General features: G+C 42.8%; 1 protein-coding gene across 1 annotated transcript in view; it reads left to right on the forward strand.

Moving 5' to 3' along the window:
• LOC144987153 (uncharacterized) overlaps positions 1-26,461 on the forward strand; it is a 157,815-nt gene extending 131,354 nt beyond the window's left edge. Inside the window, exon 2 of the mRNA XM_078936231.1 lies at positions 20,390-26,461. Within this exon, the coding sequence (XP_078792357.1) occupies positions 20,390-21,922 (1,533 nt within the window). The 3' untranslated portion in view covers positions 21,923-26,461. The remainder of the gene's footprint in view (positions 1-20,389) is intronic.
• Positions 26,462-27,165: the final 704 nt, after the last annotated feature.

Consider the following 27,165-nt stretch of genomic DNA (forward strand, 5'->3'; position numbering starts at 1 on the left):
TACAAAACCAGCTCAGCTTCTGTCAACCTCCCAGAGCCCCCGCTTCCCCGCGCACCTCCAGCTCCATTAAAACCCAAAAACACTAAATGAAATACAAAGTCGCTGACACACTGCGCCACCATTTATTTCATGTTCTTACAAAAAAATACTTAAAAACCCAGTGAGGGAAAAACCAGTGTTTGGGGAGTGCTATTATTTGTGTGAGGGGTTGGTAGTGGTGGTGGGATGTATGTGCTTATTAAATCTGCTAATTCATTTTAAAAGAAAGCAAATATAAAAGCGAAAACATGGCAAGGTTTAAAATACTTTATAAATAATAGGCATAAACAAATATTTCAAAATAAAATCATTCCTTTTAAGGACATTTAAAACTACTGATACATTTCAAAATAAATCATAAAGAAGTATTTTAAAGTTGTTTTGGACCCAAGTGTCAAAATAAAAATAATTTTATAAAATAAACCAAATAAGACTGGATTTAAGGGTAACCTTTTCAAATTAAAAAAATATGTCAAAAATAAAATCAGGTTAACATTTATTGTATGTAACACAGAAAAGTCCATTGAATTTACAACCACTAAGGTTGACTCGAAGTGCTACCATTAACTGTATATGGGAACTGAGTGACTCCTATCCCTGGCGTTTTCAGTCATTCTATTGGTCAGAATAACCATTACTGCTTTTTTTCCAACAACCTTTTTCAATAACCTTTTTTTTAACATGTTCTTGCAAATTCTAATGTTATTTTTTTTCACTAGCGCAAGTTAATTTAAGTTCTAAACTGACCAGTCAGATGCTTAAAAAAAACCTGGTTTCACATCGAATGTTTGAAAAGTTTGATTGACAGATTCTTCCTCTTTACAGTGGTAGGGGTGTGGCCTTCCAACAAGCTCACTCCACTTGAGGAGCTGCGTTGCCCCACTGGCGGTCGTGTTTGTTGACTTTGCAAAGGCCTTTGACTCCATCTCTCATTAGCATATCCAGCGTGCTTTAGAGCAGAGGCAGCTGGACAGACATGTTATTGAACTGCAGCTCATGAATGGACTGCATCACAAGGGTTGGTAGTAGCTATAGGAGAACCAGCACGCCACCTATTAACATGAAGGTTGGTGTTAAGCACGGTCACTCTGTCCTGTTCATGAGGAAGGTCGCCGGGGCCGCTCCTCTTCAGGTCTGTTCCTAAGGAGCGTAGCCGGGGCCACACTTTATGTTCCTTATCCCTGATGATGGTTGCCGTTTATCCCCCTTGATCATGTTTCCTGTTTTGGGGGAGGGTCACAGAAACCGCTCCTTTTCATGCCTGTACTTGTGGAAGGTCACCGGGAGTGCTCCTTCAGGTTCCCTGTATCATTCTTGTGGAGGGTCACCTGTGCTGCTCCCAGTCATGCCTGTTCCTGAGGATGGTCGCCGTCCCCCTTGGCTGTGCTTCCTATTCTGAAGGAGGGTCACCGGGGCTGCTCCTCTTCATGCCTGTTCCTGAGGATGATCGCCGTCCCCCTTGGCCGAGTTTCCTAGTCTTGAGGAGGGTCACCGGGGCTGCTCCTCTTCATGCCTGTTCCCGAGGAGGGGTCTTCTGATAGCTCTAACATCCGTCTGGCTGCAGGATCCCTAACGGTTTCCTGGACTTGTTTTTGTTTTGTTTCTTGTCCTACTCTCTGATGTTTTGAGCATCTAGGATCTTCCCATTTGGGGCGGAGTACTGTGAGGATTCTGTGCTTAAGTTTGGTTTTTGAGTTGTGTTCTTGGCTTCTGTCATGTTTTAAGTTGTTCCTCTCTCAGTCCCTCTTGGTTCATGTTTATCACCCATTTCTGTCAATTACCCTGTCTGGTTTTCAGTTCATCCTTGTCTGATCATCTCCTCTGTTCTGCTTTGTCACCCTTTTTGTTGCTCCCTTGGTTTTGTCGTGTTCTGATCAGTTTATTCAATGTTAAGTTTCTGCCACCAAACATGGTCTGCATTAGGGGTCATACACGTCCAGTTCCTGACATTATGTCGACGTGTTCTTGGTCTAATCCCGTACTAAACGATAAAGAAAGGGTGAAATGGGAAGAAACGTCCCGATTCAGTTAACGCAACTGTCTGGCCTGATTGGTTGAGGTCAGAGACGACAGGACTGAGACAAATAACTCTAAAACATGTGTCATAGAGCAAAAAATGTAATAACTGCAGAAATAAACCCTACAAACTAGAAGTTTTTAGGACTGTTTCCATTTGTCTTGTGTGCTAATTGTAGATTCTAGTCATAGTTTTTGATATTTTGTTCTCTCCAATGGTCTGGACCGACTAACTTTTCTCATAAATCAGTAAATCATAGGGAGATGGCTTTGGGAAAATCTCCATGATGTCTTTTCTGAATGCACACAGGTACGCAGGTAGGATTCCAGCCCGCCCACCTTCATCCTCTAAATCCACGTCTGGATGCTCGATGTGCGCTTCAGCGTAATTATGCGGACACGACCTTCCCGTGGATCGAACCAAGCTCAGAAGAAACAGGGGAGGTAAAGGAGCACGGGCTGGCTGTTCTTTCTTTCTTTCTGACCTCCCCCCCTCGCCCACCTCGTTCCTCCCCCCTCCCCCGCCTTTCATCTGCACACATTTATAATCCGACAGCGAAGAGCAAACAAAGCAAGCGGGAACGCCAGCAGGAAATGGGATCTCCACCTACGCTGTGAGGTAGGCTGACACCCAGGCTGCCTGTTCCCACAAGTCCCAGTTTACCTTATTTTATGGAGCTGTTCCCCTCCCTCCCTCCTCTGCAGTTTCTCTTAGTTCAGGGAACTTCATGGCATCTGACAGTAAGTCGGCCCACCAGAACCACCTTTTGAAACTTTTATTTTGGATAGTTTCACCCTTGAAGCTTTATATTAAAATGATAACATAATTTTCAACCAGTAAGGAAAAAACAACAACCATGACTCCGCCCCTTTTAGATTTTCACATTGCAAATGTTTAAATTTGGTTTAGTTCTAAAGTTGTGAAATTTGAACAATACCACAACAGTCAATACGTCTGTTTTTCAAATTAAGACATTAACCCTTGTGCTATCCTAGTCACTTTAACATCGGGAGTTGGGTCATCTAGACCCACTAGACAGTGCGCTGAACCTTTTTTCTTCAATGATTTGTGATCTTCACTGGTGTCTTTGGATTACATGAAATCTCTCCACCTTTATCCACCTTTGTCATGGTAGGGAGAACACGTCAATGTAAGGGTGGGGTCATCTTAGATAGCACAAGGGTTAAAAAACAAAATTTCTAAACAAGTTTTAACCGTTGTAGTTTGAGTCCATTTGATTCTAGTAAACTAAATAATATCAAGCATTGCAGTACCTGAAATGACCACTGTGGGCAGGTTACAAAAGGGGGCTTCAGTGCAAACTGATGTCAAAAACATTTACGGTGCTTGTAGCTTCTATTTTGTGATCATTGTCTTTTTTTTAGTGGTGAAGTCTATAACCCTTCTGTTTTATTTTGTCCCGCCCAATAACCCCTTTGTCAATAACCTTTGTTGAGTTTGGTGCCCCTCCCATTTCAGGCTACACTTATTTAGTTAAGAATTTATTGGGTGTTTAAAACCTTGTTTCCACTGAGCGGCTTGGTCCGAGTTAGAATGCTTCAGGCAATTCAGGTGAGCATTTCCACCTAAATTTGGACTGCCACTGTACAGTTGAGGTGACGCTAACAACAACAATGGAGGTCATCCAGAAGCATGTTTTTCCCAGCTTGGCTGTTGGTACGTTGCATAAACAAAGCATTTAATGTTGTTTGAGAGAAGATTGCGGGCAGTGAAGACGAATACAGCGGCTTTCTTTTGTCGTAATGACCTTCATCCAATCGCTGAGTTTAAACTATAGCTCCGCCTTAACTGATTGGCCCAACCAACGGGGGCCAAAAAATGGTACGGTTTAGTCAGGCTCAATGGGTCCATTTTATAATGGAAATGCTCAAATACCGAACTGGACTGGACCAGACCAGACCGTTCCATACTGTACAGTAAAGGCTGATTTCTACTGCTCCATTTGTGGTGCGTCTCCGCCGCGTTGACACAAATAAATATTGACTTACATTCCTTTTATCTCTCCTTTTTGATGTTAATTACATTTATTAGCGTGTGAAATGTTTACCAGTTGATCAATATAGACCAGTTGATCTACATAGATCATTATGAGACAGAATTTAAGTAAATCGTGTCAATTTTTGGGCTTCAAGGGAGCAAATTGTGGAGTTATTTTTTATTTTAGACAGATATTTTCACTATTTGACAAAAAATGTACAAACCCTTTCCACAATTTTCTGGAAAAGTCAATCGCACTCAATTTATGTCATGCCGCATGCCGCATGCCGCAGAACTCTAACACAGACTTGCTGCAGACAGTCCGAAAGAAAATGTGGACGTAGGAAGCCAAAAGCTTTCATCGCACCAGTTGCTCAACAAGTTTTAACATCTGTGAAAGCCATCTTTGTTTTACTGGTTGCCTCAGCTGCTGTTTCCTTATATAAAACCCTGTGCCGTTCAGGTGATCTTTGCCTTCCTTGATATCATGACTCAGATGTGATATAACCTTGTATGTCTTAACCGACCTCAGGAGCGGGTAAATCCTTTGGGTTGCACTGGTGTGTGAAAAGTTTCAAAGTTGAGCTTTTGCAGAAAAGATGCCCTGATTTAAATGCCTTGTTTCCCTTATTGCACTTCCAAAAATAATTTAGCTTCACGTTAACACATAGCAAATGGAATAAACAAGATCTACTATTCTGTCTCTACCATTTACATGACACTTATTTGGCCTAAAATACTGTTCCAAATTGATTTTTTTGGTACTAAATGACTCATAAATTCTGTCAAAGAACTACATATTTTAAAACCATTAGTTTACAGGGTGTATTAAGCTAAATTAAATATTCATATAATATGATGTGGTACCCAGAATGCCTGACACGGCCAAGATGCAGTTGATTGGTCAGAGACGTTGATGGAAAGTTTTTCTAGTGAACTGTGTTACATTTTTTTTCTAATTTCTATTGTTGTGTTCCACATTTGTTGCTTGTTTCCCCCCTAAAATGCTAACACTGTTAGCATCTAATAAACACTCAGAAAGTTGTGCCGTTTTCTTTTTTGTTCTTTAACCCTTTTACACCGGAGATGTCGCCGCTGACACCTAAATACACATGTTCTTTAACCGTTTACACAATCAAAGTAGATCAGCTGACTCTGAAGTCAGGTTTTCGGCAATATGAAATGCTAAGTGTCGCATAACGTCGCTTCAGAATCCAGCAGAATTCCACTAATTGCGTAAGCCGTTGAAGAGTTACAGTAGTCAAAAGAATGCTAACACTAGCTCCAGTTATAAAGGTTATATTACTTTTAAAGTTAAATGCGGTTTAAGTGTTTCAAAGCTTTGTGAGGCTTCAATGAGCAACATTTACTCATTCATGGACCTTGTGGCAAGTAGAGCGATTCACTTACACCTTTGAAAGAAAAGATAAAAACCACTAATTGTTCTTTTATTACACAGATTAGGATGTGGCTTACTAACTTTAGCATGCTAGCTTTAACACTGGCATTTCTTCGGAATTTTGAAACATTTTACTGTAAAGTGATTCTTCTTCAAATTGGAATAGATGCAGTAATAAATGTAAGCTAACAAAATAAAACAGGGAATGTTAAGCTACAAAATAAGACCAATTGGAAGGACCACGCTAAGTTCTAAAGGTTGCAGTTTTTTTAACTGAATTTTGTTCTTGGTTTTAGACTTGATCTAACCAAGAAGACCAAGTTAGCTCTGGTTTGACTGAAAAATATGTAGAAAATGTAGAAAGTAGCTTTCTTATTTTAGCGATAGCATGCTAACTTTATAACTAGCATGCTAATGCTAGCTTTAAAACTAGCATGCTAGCAAGGTTCAGTCACAATTTCTTTTGGTTTCTGAGCTTTGAAACATTTTTTCTCTCGAACGTGATTACACCGCACATTGCAATGGATGCAGCAAAAAATGTAAGCAAAAAATCAAACAGGAAGTGCTAACTTACAGAATAAGACAGATCATAATGATCGCGCTAAGTGTTTATATTTTTTCATTATTTTTTACAGAATTTGTTCTTGGTTTAAGACTTGATCTAACTAACAAGACCACGTTAGCTCAGGTTGGATTGAGAGTGATATCAGCAAAATTAGAATGTAGCTTGCGTACACTAGTGATAGCATGCAAGCTTTGATACCAGCATGCTAACAAAGCTCGTTTATGATTTACGTTGATTTCTTCTAAGCTTTGAAACGTTTTACCTATTAAATGATTTTACTTCACATTACAATGGATGCAGCAATAAATGTAAACAAACAGTAAAAAAAAGAAAATGCTAAGCTGCAAAATAAGACCTATCGTAAAGACCGCCAAGTGCTTAAGTTCACAGGTTGGTTTTTTTTTTTGGAAGTTTTAAACTTTATCCAACCAGCAAAACCCTATGAGCTCAGTTGGAATTGACAGTGATTACAACAAAACTAGAATGTAGTTTGAGGCTGCACGATGGCGCAGTCTTAGCTTGAGATTTGAAGTGAGACCCTGTTAGCTCTGCTGGAATTGAGAATGACATCAACAACATCAATAAATAAATATAAAATCAACTCGTCGTCACATGTAGCCCCCCAAACCCCAACAAGCCAGAGTGAGACGGTTTCTGTATGACAGCAGCAGTCTGCCTTCATTCCGTCCTGTCAATCTTTCCTTCAGAGTAGGCGTCACTTTTTTTTTCTTTTTTAATGCCCCCTCTCCTCCTCCCAGGCCTCCCAATCGTGGATGTATATCATTTGGCAGAAAGCCTCTTCGCCTGTTCGTTTAATTTCTGTAACCTCTTTTCACTCCAATTCCTCTCGTTTCCACTTATTCCTTGCAACTTTTTCTCCCCCCTCCCTTCCCTCGTCTTCTTCGTCTTCTCCCCCACCCTCCCGAGAGTAGAAACACATTTCAATGACACGCCCACGCTTGGGCCTGTCAGCCCCTCACCCTGTCAGAGCACCCACGCTGCTATGCTCCCCTTCTCCCTCCCCTCCGTCTCTTCCCCTCCCCACCAACCCACATCCTCAGCACTTTGCGCTCTAAAAAAGCAGCTCTTTTCATCCAAGTTCCTCCTTTGGTGGAGAAAAAAAAAAAGGTGGAACAAGGGAGCGGCATGATTCAGTCTCCAGGCAGTGGTAGCGCCTGTCATGGAGTGTCCCTTTTCATTTACAGAGAATATGGGGAAAGGATGATGCCAAAAACGGGAGTTAGAATAATTCAATAGCTGCCGTCTGGAGTTGTCTGCTCTTGCCGTCGTCTGCAGACCGGCGTGGACGTGACCTCGCCGGGTGGTGGAGACGTGAAAATGGAGGTGCAGCCGAAGCAGCAGAGGCAGGGTTTTTTTTCCCTTCAGATATAGGCCGAGTACAGTCAGTTCGATGCAGTGTGAGGCCAGAGCTCGCGCGCACGGCGGGGCCGAGTCCGTGCACGCATGTGTGCGCGCGTGTGTGCAGGGCTGCAGCCGGTGTGTCTTACTTTGTGTCTGTTGAGAAAGTGTGGGATGGTATGAGCGGCTTATGTCTGGCTGAACACGTGTGTGCCTGTGTGGGCGGGCAGTGTGTAGAAGGGCGATATATATATGTGTGTGTGTGTCTTTGCGCACATTATGCTCATGTGGGCGTTTTGGGCAAGGATGTGTGTGGGTGTTGGGTGCGTGGGCGGAGGTTATGTGACATACAGATAGAGACTGCAGTGTTCCTGCAGTGTGTTTATGTGTGTGAAACTTTGCTGCAGAGTGTGAAGAAGTGCAGGAACGGCTATAGGGGCCCGTCTGCCTACAAATGTGCCGGCGTGGAAATCGCCTCCCTTCACTTGCATCACTTACAACTTTAAGTTGAAATCGCCAACAGGCCAAAACACACTCTGAGAACGTGTCACGCCAGAGAGCCGCACAAAGACAAACAACAACTGCTTGCTTTCCATGTCAGCCAGATCTAAAAGTAGCTGCAATTTAGATACTGCTAAACAAGCTACAACATTTAGAGATTTAAGCCAAGAATTACTTCAATAACTGTTTGTATATAATGGGGTTTCTTTTGGAATTTCCCCACAATGCACCATTCTGGGGAAAAAACATTTTTAGGCAAAGCTAGCTTAAAAAAATATTTTAAAATGTTATACGTTTTGTCTGGCCTCATTTAAACTATTGTAAGGCATCATAATGTGGAGAAAGTCCAGTTTGTTTACAAAAATGTAAGCTAAAAAGGTGAAAAGCTACATTTGGAAGTTAAGCTAATCCTGCTTTAGCTAGGCTAATTAATAGGGTTGGTGTTGTCCCAAACGACTACAATTTAGCCTACAAATTTATTCAATGAATCCAAAACTAAATTGCGCACAAGGAAAGAATTTTAGAATCTAGACTTTCCAAAATGCAGTTTTACTAGTATGTGTGTTTTTAAGCTAAGCTAGCAAAAAAATAAAAAAAATATCTAAGCAGTTTTTTCTAGTTTTCTGTTGTAATAAACTGCAAACACAACGTTTGTGGTGCATTTCAAACCCCAGCAGAACAGCAAATCTGTCTTCCTGCTCTCTAAGTCAGTGGTTCAGATGGGAACAGATGAGTCAGGTCAAGGGTTAACCAACGTCACAGCACAGTGACATAACCATGTGGTGAAAACCCAACACTTTAGTGCACCAACATACCCCACTAATCATATTTGTAAATGAAATTATGTCTGAAATACCACGGATGTAATTCTCAAAAATCTGGCGTCTCACCGCACCGACGACATTTGCTTAAGTTTTGAGTGTACTTCAAGAAAATGAAGCGACGACCATTTAACTGTGTTCTGAAGATGAAAACATGGATGGTTTATTATAAAAATAAAACATTTTCTTTGCAATAATTGTTCTGATGCAATGCATTGTGGTCTACATTTGTCAATCTGGTGAACATTGATGCACACTAGTTTTTTGCAGAGACTTCTGGGAAATTTCTGGGGGGAACGGATTCGGACAGCACTACAAAATGGCACAATGACACAGCCACAATGTTTATGTTTGAAATGTTTGTTTTCCAATTTAATTTTACAAAATATTGACCTTTTTTTTTACAAACTCATGCTAATTATTTTATTGCTAGCATAACATTTTCACAGTAATTATTTTTTAACAATATGCATATTTTTGTGTAACCCTTGTGCTATTCTATGGGGTCAAGATAACCATTGACGTGTTCTCCCTACCATGACAAAGGTGGATAAAGGTGGAAAGATTTCATGTAATCCATGGACACCAGTGAAGATCACAAATCATTGAAGAAAAAAGGTTCAGAGCACTGTCTAGTGGGTCTAGATGACCCACTTCCCAATGTTAAAGTGCCTAGGATAGCACAAGGGTTAAATGTGTCTGTTGGCCACTTCACCTTAATCCTGTTTCTTAAATGTTGTTATTACTTCTTTTTAAGTTTGACATATAAAATAATCCAGACGTTATTAGAAAAGTGTTTCATTTAGAAAGATGACTTGGACCAAACTCTGGGACGTTTGGCTGCGAGGTGGAATGGCACACACGGAGAGCTGCAACACCAGGATCATCGCGGCTTTAGATTCCTCAGCTCATGCTTATAATGTCATTCTTTATGTACTATTGTAGACATTTTGATGACGTGTCTTTATCTTCCATAAATGTATCTTTGTCTGCCTGTCGTTTAGTTGGTGTCAGTATTTGACATAAAGACGGCAGGTAATGCAGGAAAACAGCTGCACTTCATGAGATCATAAATAAACAATCCATCATTTAGAAAAATAATCTGCACAATGTTTTTATCTATTTTTTCAGTCTAAAAACGTTAAATATATTGGTGCTGATGTGTTAATGTTTCAGACCAATTTACATTTAATATTATTTCTTGGTTGAATTATTTTTCTCAGCATCAAATGGTTCAGTTGGTCAAAATGTTTGTAGTTTAAATAAGGACCGGCAGATTTTTTTATTTCAGGCACTTTAATCTTCTTTTCTTTAGACAACAACAGGGTTTCTGTGGCTAAATAAAGTTAATATTTGTTGAAAGTGGATTTATATTGATTGTTTTCTTTTTTTATTGTTAGAAGATACAGTTTTAGGTATACTTACACAATTTTCATAGATACTAACCTAATATATTGTCATCGCACGAGTGTGTGTGTGTGTGTGTGTGTGGGGGGGGGGGTGCGAAACATTTTCTTTTTCCTAGGGGGGGCTTGGTAAAAAATAATTGAGAAGCACTGTTTAACCCAATGCATCATGGGAGATGTAGTGCAAATAGCCACAGAACGCAGGCAGACTCTGAGCTTTATTGTTTTGTTCCCTTTTTTCACGGTCTGATTCCGGATTCTGTGGAAAGCTACACCGCTAATGACGAGCTTTAGATGTTATTTTTGTTAGAACTGAGCGACTTTATGAGCAGAATCGGAACATGGAAGTAAAGACTTTAACCACTTCTGATTGGTCAGACTGATGACGTGTGATTAAGGCTCCAAGAATGATTGGTTGAGACAGTTAAAGGGGCGGGACTGACAGGGGCTGACGCTATGGCTAATTCGCAGTACCGTCATTCTTATCAAAATGCATTTAATAGAATCAAATAAACACAAAGAAAAAAGTCTGTTATGATCTTTCATATTCCTAACTACTCAGTGTTTTATCAGGACCTGTTTGTATGAACAAAGAGCTGAAATCCTGGAGATGGTTAATGTTTTTAGATCAGTTAATGAGGGTTATTTCCCACAGCACACTTAACCATCTGCCACGGCACACTAGTGTGCCACACTGGTTGAAAAACACTGATCTAGATGACCTCGCTCCCAATGTCAAAGTGCCTAGGATAGCACAAGGGTTAATCAAAAATATTAACTTAAAAAAAGAAGCTAATCCTTTTCAGCTAGCGTGAAATGTTCCCACAATGTTTAGCTTTTCCTTCTTCTTTTTTTCAAATTTTTCAACTTTTTAAAACATTTTAACATCTTTTTGGCCATCATGAAATTTTTTTACAATTTTTCAACAAACTATTTAACATTTTTTCATGCTAACTTTTTTCTTTGGCTAGTATAAAACACTTTGGCCCGATGCATCCTGGTTATATCTGAGTTGTTTCTTCCTACTGTCACCAGCTGGCTACAAAGGTAAAGCAATAAAATAGGGAATACAATGTAAAAAAGGAGACTTTTAGAAGAGAAACATGTCAAAAAGTCTGCGTCTTGTCTTCTAACACCAGGGTTACTAATTCACATAGTTCTCTTACTCAGGCTTTTACAAAACCTGTGGCATGACAAAAACCTTAGTTCCTTTGATACTTCTGGGAAAGACGCTGCTCCCTTTACAGGCAGAACTTTTCCTCCTAGCATGACGGAGTTAGCAGAATCTGGCTAATTATTTGGGTTTTTAAAGTGTTTGAAAGCCCTTTTTACCACAAAAGTGAGCAGGTTTAGTGTTTTAGCACAGAAGCAAACCAACAATTTTCCTATCCTGTCACTCTAGTGTAATCCAAAAAATCTGGAATGAGATGGACGACGCAAGAACTATAGGGTTAAAAAAAAACACCAACGGGTTCATCAAAAAGCCACTGGACCTTTTCAGTCACACTTGGTCTGAATGGAAAGGTGTGCTTTTTGATCGCCTGGAGATGAGTCAGCGCGGAAAGTGGGCTTCGTTTGTGGCAGAGCGGCCTTGTGGTCGCAAAGCCTGAGGTGCAGCTGAAAGGTTAGACGGCTGTGAGAGCCAACCTGTCAAACAGCATTCACATGTTGCTGGTGATTCGCCTTTGAACGCAGCTCTGAATCACCATCGGGCGCAGTGTTCACACACATCATCAAACCAAAAACCATACTTTTTTCTTTATTTTTTTTTGGTTTGATCCAGAAAATCTTTAAAGCTTTGTCCTCCTAAATTCAAGAAATCCTTGGCGTTATGCAACAGAAGCTGTGGCAACATCTTTTTCCTGCCAGCTTAGCTCCTTTGTTGTATTTTAGGAACATTTCGAGGTGTTAAATGACACAAAGACACCTTGACGACGCACATCGTCTGCAGGTTTTTTTTCACTTTTTAGACACTTTAACACAAAACAAGCCAAATATTTGTTTAACAAGAAAAATTTGCTGTAATTAATCCAGCCAAACCTAAATGTAGGAAGCAGAACAAAAGCTCTGTACTTCAAATAATTTCCCACAAACTCCACAATTCTTCCAGATGCTTATTTTGTTCAGACTTGTATGCTCATAAACTGAATGAACCTGAAAAAAATGTCACAAAATCCTTCCAACCCTTTCAGCAACGGTTGAAGAGTTATAGTAGTCAAAGTTTGTCGGCACTGAAGTTAGACAAGCGTAACCTGTCTTATGGTTTAGCAATCATCTGATGTGGCGTAAGCATCTTACTAGAGAGCTTATCTGATGAGGCGCCATCAGATGCGTGAAACCAGAAGGAGGCGCATGACACGCTGGAGAGCCAGGTCCCGACCAACTGAAGGAGAGGGAGAAATACGGCTGGCCAGAACTTTGAGCTTTCTGCCTTGGAAACCCAAATCTGGAAAACCAGAAGTCATAAAGGGATTCAAAAAGACAATTTTTCACAAAAACAGCAAACAAGAAAATGAGCGCTTGAGCGTGAAATACAAACAAAAAACATTTTATTGATTATTGTACATGTTAAACAATAGATCTAAAGTGTCATTTGGGCTACTGCGTTATTCTACACAAATAACCGGATGGGTGGAGGTCAAAGGGTAAATGGCGTATACTGACATAGTGCTTTACCACCTTCTTAGGAGGCGTAAAGTGATATGGAGTCACAGTCCCATTCATTCACTGATGGCCACTCCGCTGGCAAACACTGACCAAGGTGGGAACCGAACCTGAGATCTTCTGATCAGAGGTCAACCGCTCTACCGCTGCACCACAACCGCCCGTTAAGACCAAAATGACAACAAAAGACGGATTAGGGGCATAAAAACTAAAAGGAAAACACAGTCTTTTCACTTCCCAAGCAAAGATTTTTGTGGAAAAAGATCGAAAATTCCCGGAACTTTACTAACTTAACGCTAACACGTTATCCGAAACCACGAGTGAAACAACTTTGGTTGTTTCAACTTTGGTTGTTTCGCTAGAAAAAATGGTTTAGTAACTTATGCGGAGCGGCAGGAGTTAATCAGAAATTAGAGTAGTGGTCGTTGGGGCAATAACTGAGAGGTCTCTGTTTTTACATGCTCTCCCGCTATCTTACAGCCCCCTCACCTCCCCAACTCAACATTACAACATCCAACTCAACATCCAGCCGTACAGTTTGGAGCCAGATGGATCCGGTCGACTGCAAGTGGATGCATCAGAATTAGTCGGAGCAGGGAGCTTAAGTCCCGCTCCCCATACCTTCTAATACAATCGTTCGGAATTGTTTGAACATAGAAATGCGCAGAAATGCTCATTTAAGCTTTGTTTTCTTTATACAGTAGTTGTCCTCCATCCTCTGAAAAATACATGTGAAAAACACGTTTTTTTATTGGAATGTGTCCTTAAATTGTACAACTATAAGTGTAATTTGAGACGATTAGGACACCTTTTGACTGCAACCTAATATCCGTTAAGATGAGATGAGCATTATGGGTAGTCGAGAGCAGAACAGGGACTTCAGACGACGCTGAAGGGTCAGTTTTGTTTTCTTTCAAAAAGAGGTGACCTTTGCGTGCATGCACCAATCGGCTTCCCACCTGCATGCTGAGCTTTGCATTCTGGGGTTTTTGCTGCAGCCCCCCGCCCGCCCCCCACTGACTAGCAGCCAGCTGACGTGGAGGGGATTTGCCCCGATTTCGGACCACGAAGTACCGGCCTCAGCGACCCCCACCCCACTTCGCCGCCCACGGCGCCTGCACCCTCAGAGCTGCTGACGTCTGACACGTCTGCTATCTCAGGCGAGGGCCGACGCCCCCTCCGCCGCCACCACACTCTGCAGTCAGAGAGAAACCAGCAGCCCCAGTGTGGTGAACCCGCCTCAGCTCCTGTCTGATGAGTCTGTTAAGGGTTATGTTCCGGGGTTATGACTTTACCGCCTTCAAAGGGGGCTGATTTGTGACAAAAGATGAAGGGGAGAGGAAAAAAAGAAAGTCTGCAGGAAAGTGAAGCAAACCTGCTCGAAATGATTAAACAATGCGAGCTGCAAAGAGTGTGGAGCAAAGTTGAGGCTGGCTTTGAAGTGAAGCCACACATTTTGCATGATTATTGCTGTTAAGTTTTTGATCTGGAGCCAGCAGGCACGAAAACAGCAGCAGCTTGGGATTAGTCCCCCCCCCCCACTCACACGCCTACCTTGCCAGCATAAGTCCCTGACTCAATTAGGAAAAGAAAAAAAAAAACACACACACATCTGCAACTTAGGGCTCCTCACGCACAAGTACCCACACAGCCTGCCCACATTGGCGTATCGCAACCGGCATCGCTTTAATCGCCAACAAGCGCTCAGGGATTTGTCTTTAATGCAGAGACGAGCGGACGGCGCCACGACACGAGGGCTTCCTGTTTTTTTTAGCCTGAACCGGATCCACAGAGACTCACAACCTGCTGACGGATCGCACCAAGTTAAACCGCTGAGCGTTCATGGACGGAAGACACTAACCGATGCACCTCACCAAAACTTCACGCAAACATTTGACCATATATCTGTCAGAAATCAACCTTTTTTTCATCTATTTTGGGTTGAGAAAACAACGTTTTCAGTCACTTATACTTGTGGGAATGCACCAATTGTCTGGAATTTAGTTGTGTTGCAGTTGTGGCCATCTTCGCAGGACATGACATCACTCAATCTGTCCTTAACCCTTGTGCTATCCTAGGCACTTTAACATTGGGAGTTGGGTCATCTAGACCCACTAGACAGTGCTCTGAACCTTTTTTCTTCAATGATTTGTGATCTTCACTGGTGTCCATGGATTACATGAAATCTTTCCACCTTTATCCACCTTTGTCATGGTAGGAGAACACGTCAATGTAAGGGTGGGGTCATCTAAGATAGCACAAGGGTTAAATGGGCCAGTGGAGAGTCAACCGACCCAAATTCACCCCGCTACAACAGTTTTAGAAATAAAGACTCGATAAACACCAGCAATCAGATTACTATCTGAGATAGGTATTAATTATATCAGAGAACTGGACCAAGCAAGTGTGACACCACAAAAAAATAATGGCTACCTTCCGGCTCCAACTAAATGAAATCAATTGAGGTGCCACTTTTTTGTCGACATACTGGAGCCAGACAACGTCAAGTAAGCTGTGATTGGTCCGTGTATGGTGTGAGTCATCTTTCTATGGCAACCACTTTCACCAATCAGGAGTGAGCTGGTTGGACGCCCCTGCCACTTGAAAGCGGGTTTAGGGAGAATCTAACAAACGTTTTGAATGTTTGATGGGAGACCACCTAATTTTATCGAGACATCTGATTTGCCCGTTTATAACTTGAATAACTTGCGATAAAGAAAAGAAAAAATCATGGAAACTAATTCGGATTAGCAAGAAAATATTAAAAAAAATGTATCAGATCAACAATGGTTATTCTGACCAATAGAATGGCGGAGTAACAGCTGTTTATTCCTCTATAGAAGTCTATCAGAGTTGGCCAGTGGGTACTTCCTGTTTGTAACACCAGGGGGGCGGAGTCAGTCAGTCCAGTCAATGATATGTCTTTCTTTCGACTACCATAACTCTTCAACTGTTTGTGCAATTAACGTAACTCCAATGAACTCGGTAGAGGAGAAAAGTGGCTTTGCATGGTAACGCAACACTTTCCGTTAGCAATGTGTAGCATATCGTTGCAACACTTATCGGTGTGTTACTGAGGTGTCACTAGCAACATTTCTGAGCTTAAAGGGTTATTTACTATATTGTGTTGTTGTTGTAGCCATCCTAGCAGGATATGACATCACTCAATCTGTCCTTAGATGGGCCAATAGGAGAGTCAACCGGCCCAAATCCGACCCCGCTACGACATTTTTGGAACTAAAGACACAATAAACACCAGTAATCAGATGACAATTCTGAGACAGAAGTATTTTAACCTAAAGGACTACTTTTGAACAAAAACAATAAGTAATCTGTACTGTATTACATGCCTTATTGTGTCATCCCTGTAACACTGGAGATGTTGCCGACGACACTTAAGTAACCTAATTTTACGTACCGTAACTCTTCGACTAGTTACGCAATGAACGTAAAATAGGTGATAATAATCATCATACAGTCTGTCCTTAAATGAGCCAAAAGGACAATCAACTGACCAAGCTAGAAAGAAAGATTAGATAAACACCAGTAATCAGAGACAGGCGGTATTTTAAGGTAAGGGATTACTTTCAAACAAATGTAACTAGTAATCTGTAATAGTGTGCAATAATGTATTAAGTAATAAGTAACTGTACACTACTGTCTGTGAGGGAAACATAAGGATCAAGTGTAACTTTCAGGGAGTTATAAATTAGCGTTAAAATATTTTAGCTAGTATCATTATAACTCTGTGGAAAAAATATTGTGACTTTGCAGAATTTCCTTGAATTTGTAATCACCTTAAAACAATCAAGAAATAAAAACACGCATGAGAGTTTTTGTCTTTTTGGTCCAACAATGACAACATTAGTGCAGCAGTCTTAATTGCGCAACATGTGCAATTTGAATACTTGTTTATTTATAGTTTTAAAAATCGTGTTGCGTCATTGCACAACGATGGAATGTAATTACTTCAAAAAACCGCAAACTTCCTTCAGGGGTTTGTGCAGCTGGAAGCAGGAATTCCTTTTTATTTTTATTCCCAGCAAATATTTGCATCGAGGGGAAGCGATGGAGGGGAATTTGAATAGTGAAAATCGAACTTTTAACTGAGGCCGATGCGCTTCTGCGCCCTCAGGAGAACCCTGCCCCCCGCGGAAGCGGATCAACCTCTGGGAATCACCTCTGAAGAGGAACTTCCTCCAAAAAAAAAAAGTCAGATCCAGCTTCCTGCTCCTTGATTCCGTTTCCTTCTCGCGTCGGCTGAAGTGGGAAGTCAGAGGAGAGGCTGAAGCAGACGGGAACACGATGACGGATCGGGAATGCTGACGTAGACAGAATGTTGCCTCTGTCGCTTATCGGGATCGGTCTAATAAATGCTTCTGTAGGAAAATGAGCGGATATTAACTCGACCATCGTTCCGCATCAATGTCGTACGGACTGGTTTTTCCGTAAAAGCTCTGAGTCAGGCTTTAATATTGAGTTGCTTCACACGCGGTGACTCATTTGTTGGTGTTTGTAGGCGGCCGGCAGAGGCTGCTTCAATACGCAGCGTGTTAAACCTTTAAACCATCTCTCTCCTATAGCTAGTACACATCATGAAATCCAGACAGGAGAATAGAGGGAAGGGTTCAAACCCAACAAAACGAAGATTAAACCAATGGAGATAATAATGATGAACCTGTCGACTGGGGGCGCATGGAAGCAAAGTGAGGGGCCTCACCTGTCAATCAAACCCGTTTAGCAAATCTAAAAAACAGATTGTTTCAAAAAGTTCTCTCTGTTATTCCATGATTAGTAAATAAGTTGTATCTCTTGTTTCATTGTATGGCCCCTCCAATTTTGACCCCTCCCCTGAGGGGGCGGGGCCACACCTGATACCATTTGGTAGTTTAATTCCTATGACACACATTGTTCTTGAATGCGCGGTTAGCCTGTGGTGTTCACACTGCACGTTTAATATCTGATACTAGCTCATGTCCGTCGCACGCAGTTAAGACGCTAGGAATTGTTGAAGCGGTGCAAATCGTTCAAATTTTGCTCCAGGCTTTTTCTTTCACAGCTCTATTCTGATACATAAAAGACTTGCAGTCACAGAATTCTGGCCGGGCAAAATTCGCAATTATAAATTTCTTCGCCATGATTAATTTTCAGACAGTTGGCACTTCCATGTTTTGAAAAGGACGCCATCCAAATCCAAGTCACTGATTGGTCAAAGGTTAAACTTTCAACGTCCGTGAATATGGCCGTGAATATGCAGAGCACGTAGAGTTCGCAAGTTTTGAGAGCAAAACGGGCATTTACGCGTTTACGTAGACTTCTTATTGGAAGTGGCGCTGGGTCCCATTTTTAGTGGCTTTGGCGTATCCCGATTGAGGATTTCAGCCCATGGCCTACCAAAACCAGGGAATACACTCCACCACTAGGCCACTAAGTTGGTGTGTTACAAAAGTTTTTGACACTAAGGTGTACAGAATTAATTTTTGTTGCTGATTTTTTTTTTAAATGACAGTCAAAGTGAATTTTTTTTAAAACAGTCTCTAGTGGTCATTTGAGGAACTGCAACAGATTGGCCTTAAATAAAGTCTTTTCTTTGGTCGGACAGGTTGGTATCATCTCATCTCAGGAAGAGCTGAAGCACACCTGAGAGGGAGGGGGCGGAGCCTATAAGAGCCAAACGCTCATTTAATGGATGACAAGAGCTGATTGGATCACCTATGTCTGTCAGGTTTTTTTGTTTTTTGCTTCCCCATACTGACCTCATGATGAACAGGTCGCCCAGACGGCACTTCATTTGGGGGTTTCCATGACAACGAACCTCTGAAGTTCCGCTGCTCGGACACGGTTCCCCCCTCAGAAGAGGAGAAAATCATTTGAAAAACAAAAGTTCTGCAACTTTCAGGAGAGTCAGCTGTGAGCTCACGGATTCAGAACGCACCCCCCTACCCCGTCCTCCCCCCTGCTGTTCCGGCTCTGCAGGCTGCGGGGGCCGGGGGAGGGCCCGGGCGGGGCAGAAACCGGGCCGGCCCGCTGAGCTGCTGGGCTCCCAGGCGCCCACGGAGGCCCGGCTGAGTGGGCGTCATCTATGGAGCGTTTGATCCAGACCAGGACAAACGGTCCCCCTGTTGCAGAGGAGCTGCAGACGTTAACAATACCGCCGTTTTCCTCCGCTCTGCAATGAATTGTGGGTTCAGAAAACTCTATGCTTTTACAACAGTGACGCAGATGCACCGACAAAAGGTGGAGCGTCGATGAGCACCTAATGTGAAGAGCAGAAGAGTGGTTTTGCTTTGGTCGGATGGCAGCCTCTGTCCTTTGAAGATCAAGCGGCGGTTTCGGGGCGGCGGCAGTGGCTACAGCGTGGGGGAAAGGTCACAGCCGCATCCTCATGAAACTCCTGGTGAAGCCGTTTGTGTGCCGCTGAGGAGGTGACCAAAACAAGAACCTGCACTTATTGTTTCATGAAGCGCGTTTTCTCAGACATGTTTGTCCAAAAAAAACCAAAAATAAATCTTCTAGCTTTTGACCAAACCTGACGGGAACTGTCTCAAAGCTAAAGAGTGTCTAAATTTCCCTCAAATGACCTTAAATCCAAAATGATGCGACTCAAACATCCCAAAATTATTTCATAATCAACCTGTTGCAAAAGAATGTTGTCATAGCAACCAAACAAAATTGCATGTTAGAGATGCCAGCATCAAAAATGTGCTAAACGAGAAAAAAAGTAGTGTTATTTAAATCGAGATGTAAAAAAAAGTCCCCTTGAAAAGAAAGACAAACACTGTCAGACATTAGATTTAAAAAAACATTATTTTGTAAAACTATTGCTATTATACTGGTTGCTAGGGAACACTGGCAAAAAAAATTGACGTAAAGACCCTAAACTCTCTAAATATGTTTTATCAGAACAAAATACTGTAAAAAGTCTATGGTTGCTATGGAGTATCACCCTAATGGAAGCTGGTGGTTTGAATCAAAATATGAATCTGTAGTTTCTAAGATATCTATCTAAGATAGCACAAGGGTTAAATGTGATATATAAGTTATACGTGGGTGGTATATGCTTTAAAAGTCCATTAGATGTATGTGGAATGGTTAATCTAGCCACAGGGGTTGCAAGCCAGTTGCCTCTGTGCCGGTCCCAAGCCCGGATAAATAGAGAGGGTTGTGTCAGGAAGGGCATCCGGCGTAAAAATTGCCAAAATAACCATGCGAATCATCCACAACACTTTTGACATACCGGATCGGTCGAGGCCCGGGTTAACAACGACCGCCACCGATGCTGTTAACCTACAGGGTGTCGGTGGAAATTTGACTACTGTTGGTCGAAGAAAGAGGGGAGGCAGAAGGGTCCGTGGCCAGAGAGAGAAGGGAAAAGGCAGGAACATAGGTTTGAGAATAGGGACTCTTAACGTTGGCACAATGACAGGGAAAGGCAGAGAGCTGGCAGACATGATGGAGAGAAGGAAGGTAGATGTACTGTGTGTGCAGGAGACAAGGTGGAAGGGCAGCAAGGCACGTAGTATTGGAGGAGGATACAAACTGTTCTATCATGGTGTTGATAGGAAGAGAAACGGGGTAGGAGTGATTCTGAAGGGGGAGTTTGTAAACAGTGTTCTAGAGGTGAAAAGAGTCTCAGACAGGATGATGAGCCTAAAGTTAGAAATTGAAGGGGTGATGGTGAATGTAGTCAGTGGGTATGCGCCACAGGTTGGCTGTGAGTTAGAAGTGAAGGAGAGATTCTGGAGTGAGTTGGATGAGGTCATAGAGGGTATCCCCAGAGGAGAGAGAGTTGTTATTGGAGCAGACTTTAATGGGCATGTTGGTGAGGGCAACAGAGGTGATGAGGAGGTGATGGGCAGGTTTGGTGTGAAGGAAAGGAATCTGGAGGGACAGATGGTGGTGGACTTTGCGAAGAGGATGGAAATGGCTGTAGTCAACACTTACTTCCAGAAGAGAGAGGAACATAGAGTGACATACAGAAGTGGAGGTAGGAGTACTCAGGTGGACTACATCCTATGTAGACGAGGTTATTTGAGAGAGGTTATTGACTGCAAAGTGGTGGTAGGAGAGAGTGTAGCCAGACAGCACCGCATGGTGGTGTGTAAGATGACTCTGGAGGTCAGGAAGAAGAAGAGAGGGAAAACAGAAAAGAAGACCAAGTGGTGGAAGCTACAGAATGAAGAAACTTGTGAGGAATTTAGGCAGAAGTTGAGACAGGTCCTGGGTGGTCAGGATGAGCTTCCAGATGACTGGGAAACTACAGCAGAAATTATCAGGGAAACAGGTAGGAAGGTGCTAGGTGTGTCATCTGGAAAGAGGAAAGACGGTAAAGAGACTTGGTGGTGGAATGAGGAAGTACAGGAATGCGTCCAGAGGAAGAGGTTGGCTAAAAGGAAGTGGGATGTAGAAAGGACTGAGGAAGGTAGACAGGAGTACAAGGAAGCGCAGCGTAGAGTGAAGAGAGAGGTGGCAAAGGCCAAACAGAAAGCTTACGATGAGCTATATGACAGGTTAGACACAAAGGAAGGAGAGAAGAACTTGTACAGGCTAGCCAGACAGAGAGACAGAGATGGGAAGGACGTGCAACAGATAAGGGTGATTAAGGACAGAGACGGAAAGGTGCTAACAACCCAGGAGAGTGTACAGAAAAGATGGAAGGAGTATTTTGAGGAGCTGATGAACGTGGAAAATGACAGGGAAAGAAGGGAGGAAGATGTGGTTGTTGTGGAGCAGGAAGTAGCAGAGATTGGAAAGGATGAGGTTAGGACGGCTCTGAAAAGGATGAAGAGCGGAAAGACCGTTGGTCCTGATGACGTACCTGTGGAGGTATGGAAGTGCCTAGGAGAGACAGCAGTGGAATTTCTAACGAGGTTGTTCAATAGGATTTTAGAGAGTGAGAAGATGCCTGAGGAATGGAGGAGAAGCGTTCTGGTTCCGATCTTTAAGAACAAGGGTGACACGCAGAACTGCAGCAACTATAGAGGAATAAAGTTGATGAGCCACACAATGAAGCTGTGGGAAAGAGTAGTGGAAGCCAGGCTTAGGAAGAAGGTGGAGATCTGTGAGCAGCAGTATGGTTTCATGCCCCGTAAGAGCACCACTGATGCCATTTTTGCTTTGAGAATGTTGATGGAAAAGTACAGAGAAGGTTAGAAGGAGCTGCATTGTGTGTTCGTAGATTTAGAGAAGGCGTATGACAGGGTGCCGAGGGAGGAGCTGTGGTACTGTATGAGGTCGTCTGGAGTGGCAGAGAAGTATGTCAGAGTAGTTCAGGACATGTATGAGAGAAGTATGACGGTGGTGAGATGTGCTGTAGGTCAGACAGAGGAGTTCAAGGTGGAGGTGGGACTACACCAAGGATCAGCTTTGAGTCCTTTTTTGTTTGCTATGCTGATGGACAGGCTGACAGACGAGGTAAGACAGGAATCTCCCTGGACAATGATGTTTGCGGATGACATTGTAATTTGCAGTGAGAGTAGAGAGCAGGTGGAGGAACAGCTAGAGAGGTGGAGGTTTGCCCTGGAAAGAAGAGGCATGAAGGTCAGTCATAGTAAGACAGAATACATGTGTCTGAACGAGAGGGATCAAGGTAGAAGCGTTAGGTTACAGGGGGCTGAGGTGAAGAAGGTGCAGGAGTTTAAGTACTTGGGGTCAACAGTTCAGTGTGATGGGGAGTGTGGAAAAGAGGTGAAGAGGCGAGTGCAGGCAGGTTGGAGCGGGTGGAGGAAAGTGTCAGGAGTGTTGTGTGACAGAAGAGTGTCAGCAAGACTCAAAGGAAAGGTGTACAAGACAGTGGTGAGACCAGCTCTGCTCTATGGGTTAGAGACGGTAGCAGTGAGACAGAGACAAGAGGCTGAGATGGAGGTAGCGGAGATGAAGATGTTGAGGTTCTCCTTAGGAGTGACCAGGTTAGACAGGATAAGGAACGAGTACATCAGAGGGACGGCTCATGTTGCCTGTGTTAGCGACAAAGTCAGAGAAGCCAGACTGAGATGGTTTGGACATGTTCAGAGGAGGGATAGTGGATATATTGGTAGAAGGATGTTGGAGATGGAGCTGCCTGGCAGGAGGGCAAGAGGACGGCCAAAGAGGAGATATATGGATGTCTTGACAGAGGACATGAAGTTGGCTAATGTTAGGGTAGAAGATGTTCATGATAGAGTGAGGTGGAAAAGGATGATTCGCTGTGGCGACCCCTGATGGGAAAAGCCGAAAGAGAAAGAAGAGATGTATGTGGAATGGTTGTGGAAAGTCACAAATCTGTGCATGCATCTCGCAAAAATCTATATTACGTAAGATGCACGTAGTAAATGCATATAAACTGCATAAAGTATGCGTAAACTGCGTAACTCTATACCGACCAAAAATTTTGAACAGCTGAAAACCGAATTCACGTAAAAGCCCTCGACGGACATCAACGCACATTGACGAATGACGAAGGCGAGAAACACTTACAAATGATCACGCATGGATCACGAAAGACCAAAATTTCACATGTGGAAATATATGTACGACAGAGCCTTAAAAGACGAGTTTGTCTATTAACAGTTGGTCGTTTTATGTCCCTCCATATTAGTTGGGGGGTGTGGTTCACTTTCATATAGGGGGCCTCTCAACCGTTGGGTTACAAACTGGATAGGCTGTCCCTTGATGGGTTATGGAAGATGGAACACCAGTGGTGTTTTGGAAACTCCAGGTTATTTTCTTCCCCAAACCAACAGGAACCAACAGAAGCGTTTCTTCAAGGAGATGCTTTGCTGTAGACGCAAAGAAAAGACACATTTACAGCGAGCAAACATCAATAGACCTGCATGTTCTCACCTTGGCACAGATGTGCTCCAGCCTCTCCATCTGACAGCAGCATCTGCTGGAAGCCGCAGATACCCAAGCATCTAGGGAAAAAAAAGGAGGTTTTTGCTGTAATTATCCAGTTAGTAACACTTCACTCTGCAGCTCGCTCTCATCTCACGGTAATTATCATCATAATCCCTCATTAACCACACTTCAGAGCCGCACTGCAGCTCGCCGCCAGCCCGCTCTCATTGTTTTTTAATGATTCAGAATTCCTGTCCATTATAGGCACTTTGTGTGCTCTCTAATCCCCATCATCAGGGTTTAGATACACAGGAAGGTTCGGATTCTCTCGGCTTCTCTCCCTCGTGGCTCTGCGACAAACGTCGACTCTGAAGGGCGGGAAACAGGCAGCTGAGCATCAGAGAGCATCCCGCCTGAAAAGCAAAACAAAAAAAGAAATTTGGGAGCCGGCATTGTGACCGCTGGATGGAACTGTTCATTTGCTCCCTCGATAATGGCGCGTGTCATTTCCAAATGTGATTACGCACACAGAAAGGGCCGCTTGTAATGTGCTTAAGAGGTTCTAAAATACATCCTGGTGCCTGCGCGGCGTGAAGCGAGAGAAAGAAGAAGGAAAAACAGGGCCTGAGGGAAAGCCGAGATACGAAAAAAACCACAGGGGGACCCGGCGGGGCTCCTGAGGAACGCCGGAATTTGTACAAAGACAGAACGCATCGCAGTTTATCACACAGCCGGAGGGATGAGAGCGGAGGATTCCTGACAGCCGTCTGCACTGTTCGCCCTGCACCTTACTGTAAAACGCAAAGAAGCTGCTTTGGAATCTGCTGGGACTCGACAGAAGGCTATGTTCACGTTGCCACCGGCAACAGACGTTCAAGGACCCACTTCAGATGAAAACAAAATGGATGTAAACATTCACGCAAGTTTCTTCAACTGTTTTCAAGCTCTACGAACAAAACGCGTGGTTTAACTTTGACCAATCAGCGACTTGGACTTGGTAGTGACCGATGGATGGCGTCCGTTTTAATTTATAAAAGTGCCAACCGTTTGAAAATTGATCAAGAAGAAGAAATTTATGATTGCGGTTTGGGTTTGGCGGGAATTATGCGACACATATCAGAATAGAGCTGTAGGTGCCGGACATGCGCTACAGCAGAAACAGCAGGAAAAAGAAAACAAAGAAGAAGCCCCTCCCTGCTTGTCCAGTGTGAACATTGTGGGCTATACTTGCAATTAACCCTTGTGCTATACTAGGCACTTTAACGTTGGGAGCTGGGTCATCTAGACCAGTGTTTTTCAACCTTTTTTGAGCCACGGCACACTTTAACCCTGAAAAAAATCACGGCATGCGGCATGCGGCACACCAGCATCCAAAAAAAAAAAAAAAAGCAGAAATTCATGGTCTGTATTGATCGACAGCGCCCCCCCCCCATAGACTATCAATCGTGTGTGATTATTGTGCAGTTTATGTCTAATTCATCAGTGATTCGTGTTTCAATTACGGAATGTTGACGTGATATTTGCGCCTTCTACACCAGTGTTTTTCAACCTTTTTTGAGCCACGGCACACTTTAACCCTGACAAAAATCCCGCGGCACACCAGCATCCAAAAAAAAAAAAGGCAGAAATTCATGGTCTGTATTGATCGACCCCCCCCCCCCCGCGCAATCTCACGTGGATTTTTGTGATAATTGTGGCAGAAAAAGCAGGAAGTTGCGGCTGTTTTTTTCTAAGAGATGAACCACCAGCTAAAGCTCGTCTTTAGCTGGTATATTTGTTAGAACTGAGCGACTTTATCAGCAGAATTAAGAACAAGGAAGTGAAGACTTTAACCACTTCTGATTGGTCAGACTGATGACATGTGATTAAGCCTCCAAGAATGATTGGCGGAGACAGTTAAAGGGGCGGGACTTGTCCTTACACAGTTATAGCTGCAGCTAAATCGCGGTACCGTGATTCTTATCAAAATGTCTTTAATAGAATTAAATAAACACAAAGCAAAAGTAATTTTACGATCTTTTATATTCCTAACTACTCAGTGTTTTATCAGGGCCTGTTTGGATGAGCAAAGAGCTGATTTCCTGGAGATGGAAAATGTTTTTAGAACAGTGAATGAGGGTTATTTCTCCACGGCGCACTTGACCATCTCCCACGGCACACTAGTGTGCCGCGGCACACTGGTTGAAAAACACTGATCTAGACCCACTAGACAGTACGCTGAACCTTGTTTCTTCAATGATTTGTGATCTTCACTGGTGTCCATGGATTACATGAAATCTTTCCACCTTTATCCACCTTTGTCATGGTAGGGAGAACACGTCAATGTAAGGGTGGGGTCATTTTGACCCCATAAGATAGCACAAGGGTTATGCAAATGCACTTCTTCCATGACATTTTCCCCTGAAATGACAAACCATCACTCAAATGTCTGCTAGCATTTAAATGCAGCGTCTTGCTTTGTTCAAAACGACCAATACTACGCTGCACCAATTAAAAAGTCTGCTTTTCTGAAATTCCTCTCTTGTTTCAAAGCGGTGATGTAAACACAGCTAAAAGCGGCCCGCCTGGTCGAAAATAAAACGAGCCTGAATCCAAATGGAGAATGAGAGGCGTGCAGACGGAGAGTCTGCAGCTTCCTGCCAGTAACGAGGGCCCGCCGTGGCCTCCGCTCTGACTCAGGTGGTCTCGATCGCAGCGCTGCAGGGGGGGGGCGACCGGGGCAGTCTGGGGCAGTTTTGCTGGGATCATCTTCACGACACGACCTGATGTCTTCGGTTTGGTCGAGAGAGAAAAAACCTGCTGCAGGCAAACACATTGCAGTGTGTGGCTTCAGCTGCACATCATCACAGCTGTCAATAAAGTTTTTTTTAAGGTTTTCATTGACTGGATTCTGACACTTGTATTTTTTTTTCAAAGCGAAATTGATCATTTAGAATTCTAAGTATTTCTTTCAGATAAAAACAGTTTTTGCTAATTTTTATGTATCAATAAAGCAAATAAGAGTCTGAAAATGTTTCTTTTTATCAGCTAATAAGCTGAAAATTCAATATTTCCTCTAGCATTAGAAATATGAAGTCTGTTTGGGATCAATTCCAAGCAATTATTTTGATCTTGATGGGTCTTTAGAGAAGAACCTGAACATGTAGAAGATCTCACCCACATGGACTTCTGGCATCAGCATCAGAGGTCACATCGGTTTTTATTAATAACAACAATTTGGGGGAAAGTCGTTGAATTACAGCTTCAAATTCAAACAACTTTATTGATCCCTGAGGTGCAATTCCTTTGAAGGTGCATCAAGTAGAGTAACCAAACAAGAAAGTATCGACATTGCATAGACCCTTTATAAAAAAAAGAAAGAAACAAAACCATACTTCCTTGATACAAAGAGAGGCACAAATTCATGCGAGTCAGCTTTTGGAAAAAATTAAACTTGTTAGTGTATTTCAAAATAAAAGAGGACTTTTGATTGGTTACAAACCTAGAAGGGCTTTCACACTGAGCTGTTTGGGATGGAGTGGGTCGTCGAACAGAACAGAACTAAGAAAACGGTACGACCGAATGATAGGGGCACCATGAAA

The sequence above is a fragment of the Oryzias latipes genome, chromosome 2, assembly GCF_053564925.1.
Source record: "Oryzias latipes strain Hd-rR chromosome 2, Olatipes_Hd-rR_3.1".
In the NCBI taxonomy this organism is placed as follows: domain Eukaryota; kingdom Metazoa; phylum Chordata; class Actinopteri; order Beloniformes; family Adrianichthyidae; genus Oryzias; species Oryzias latipes.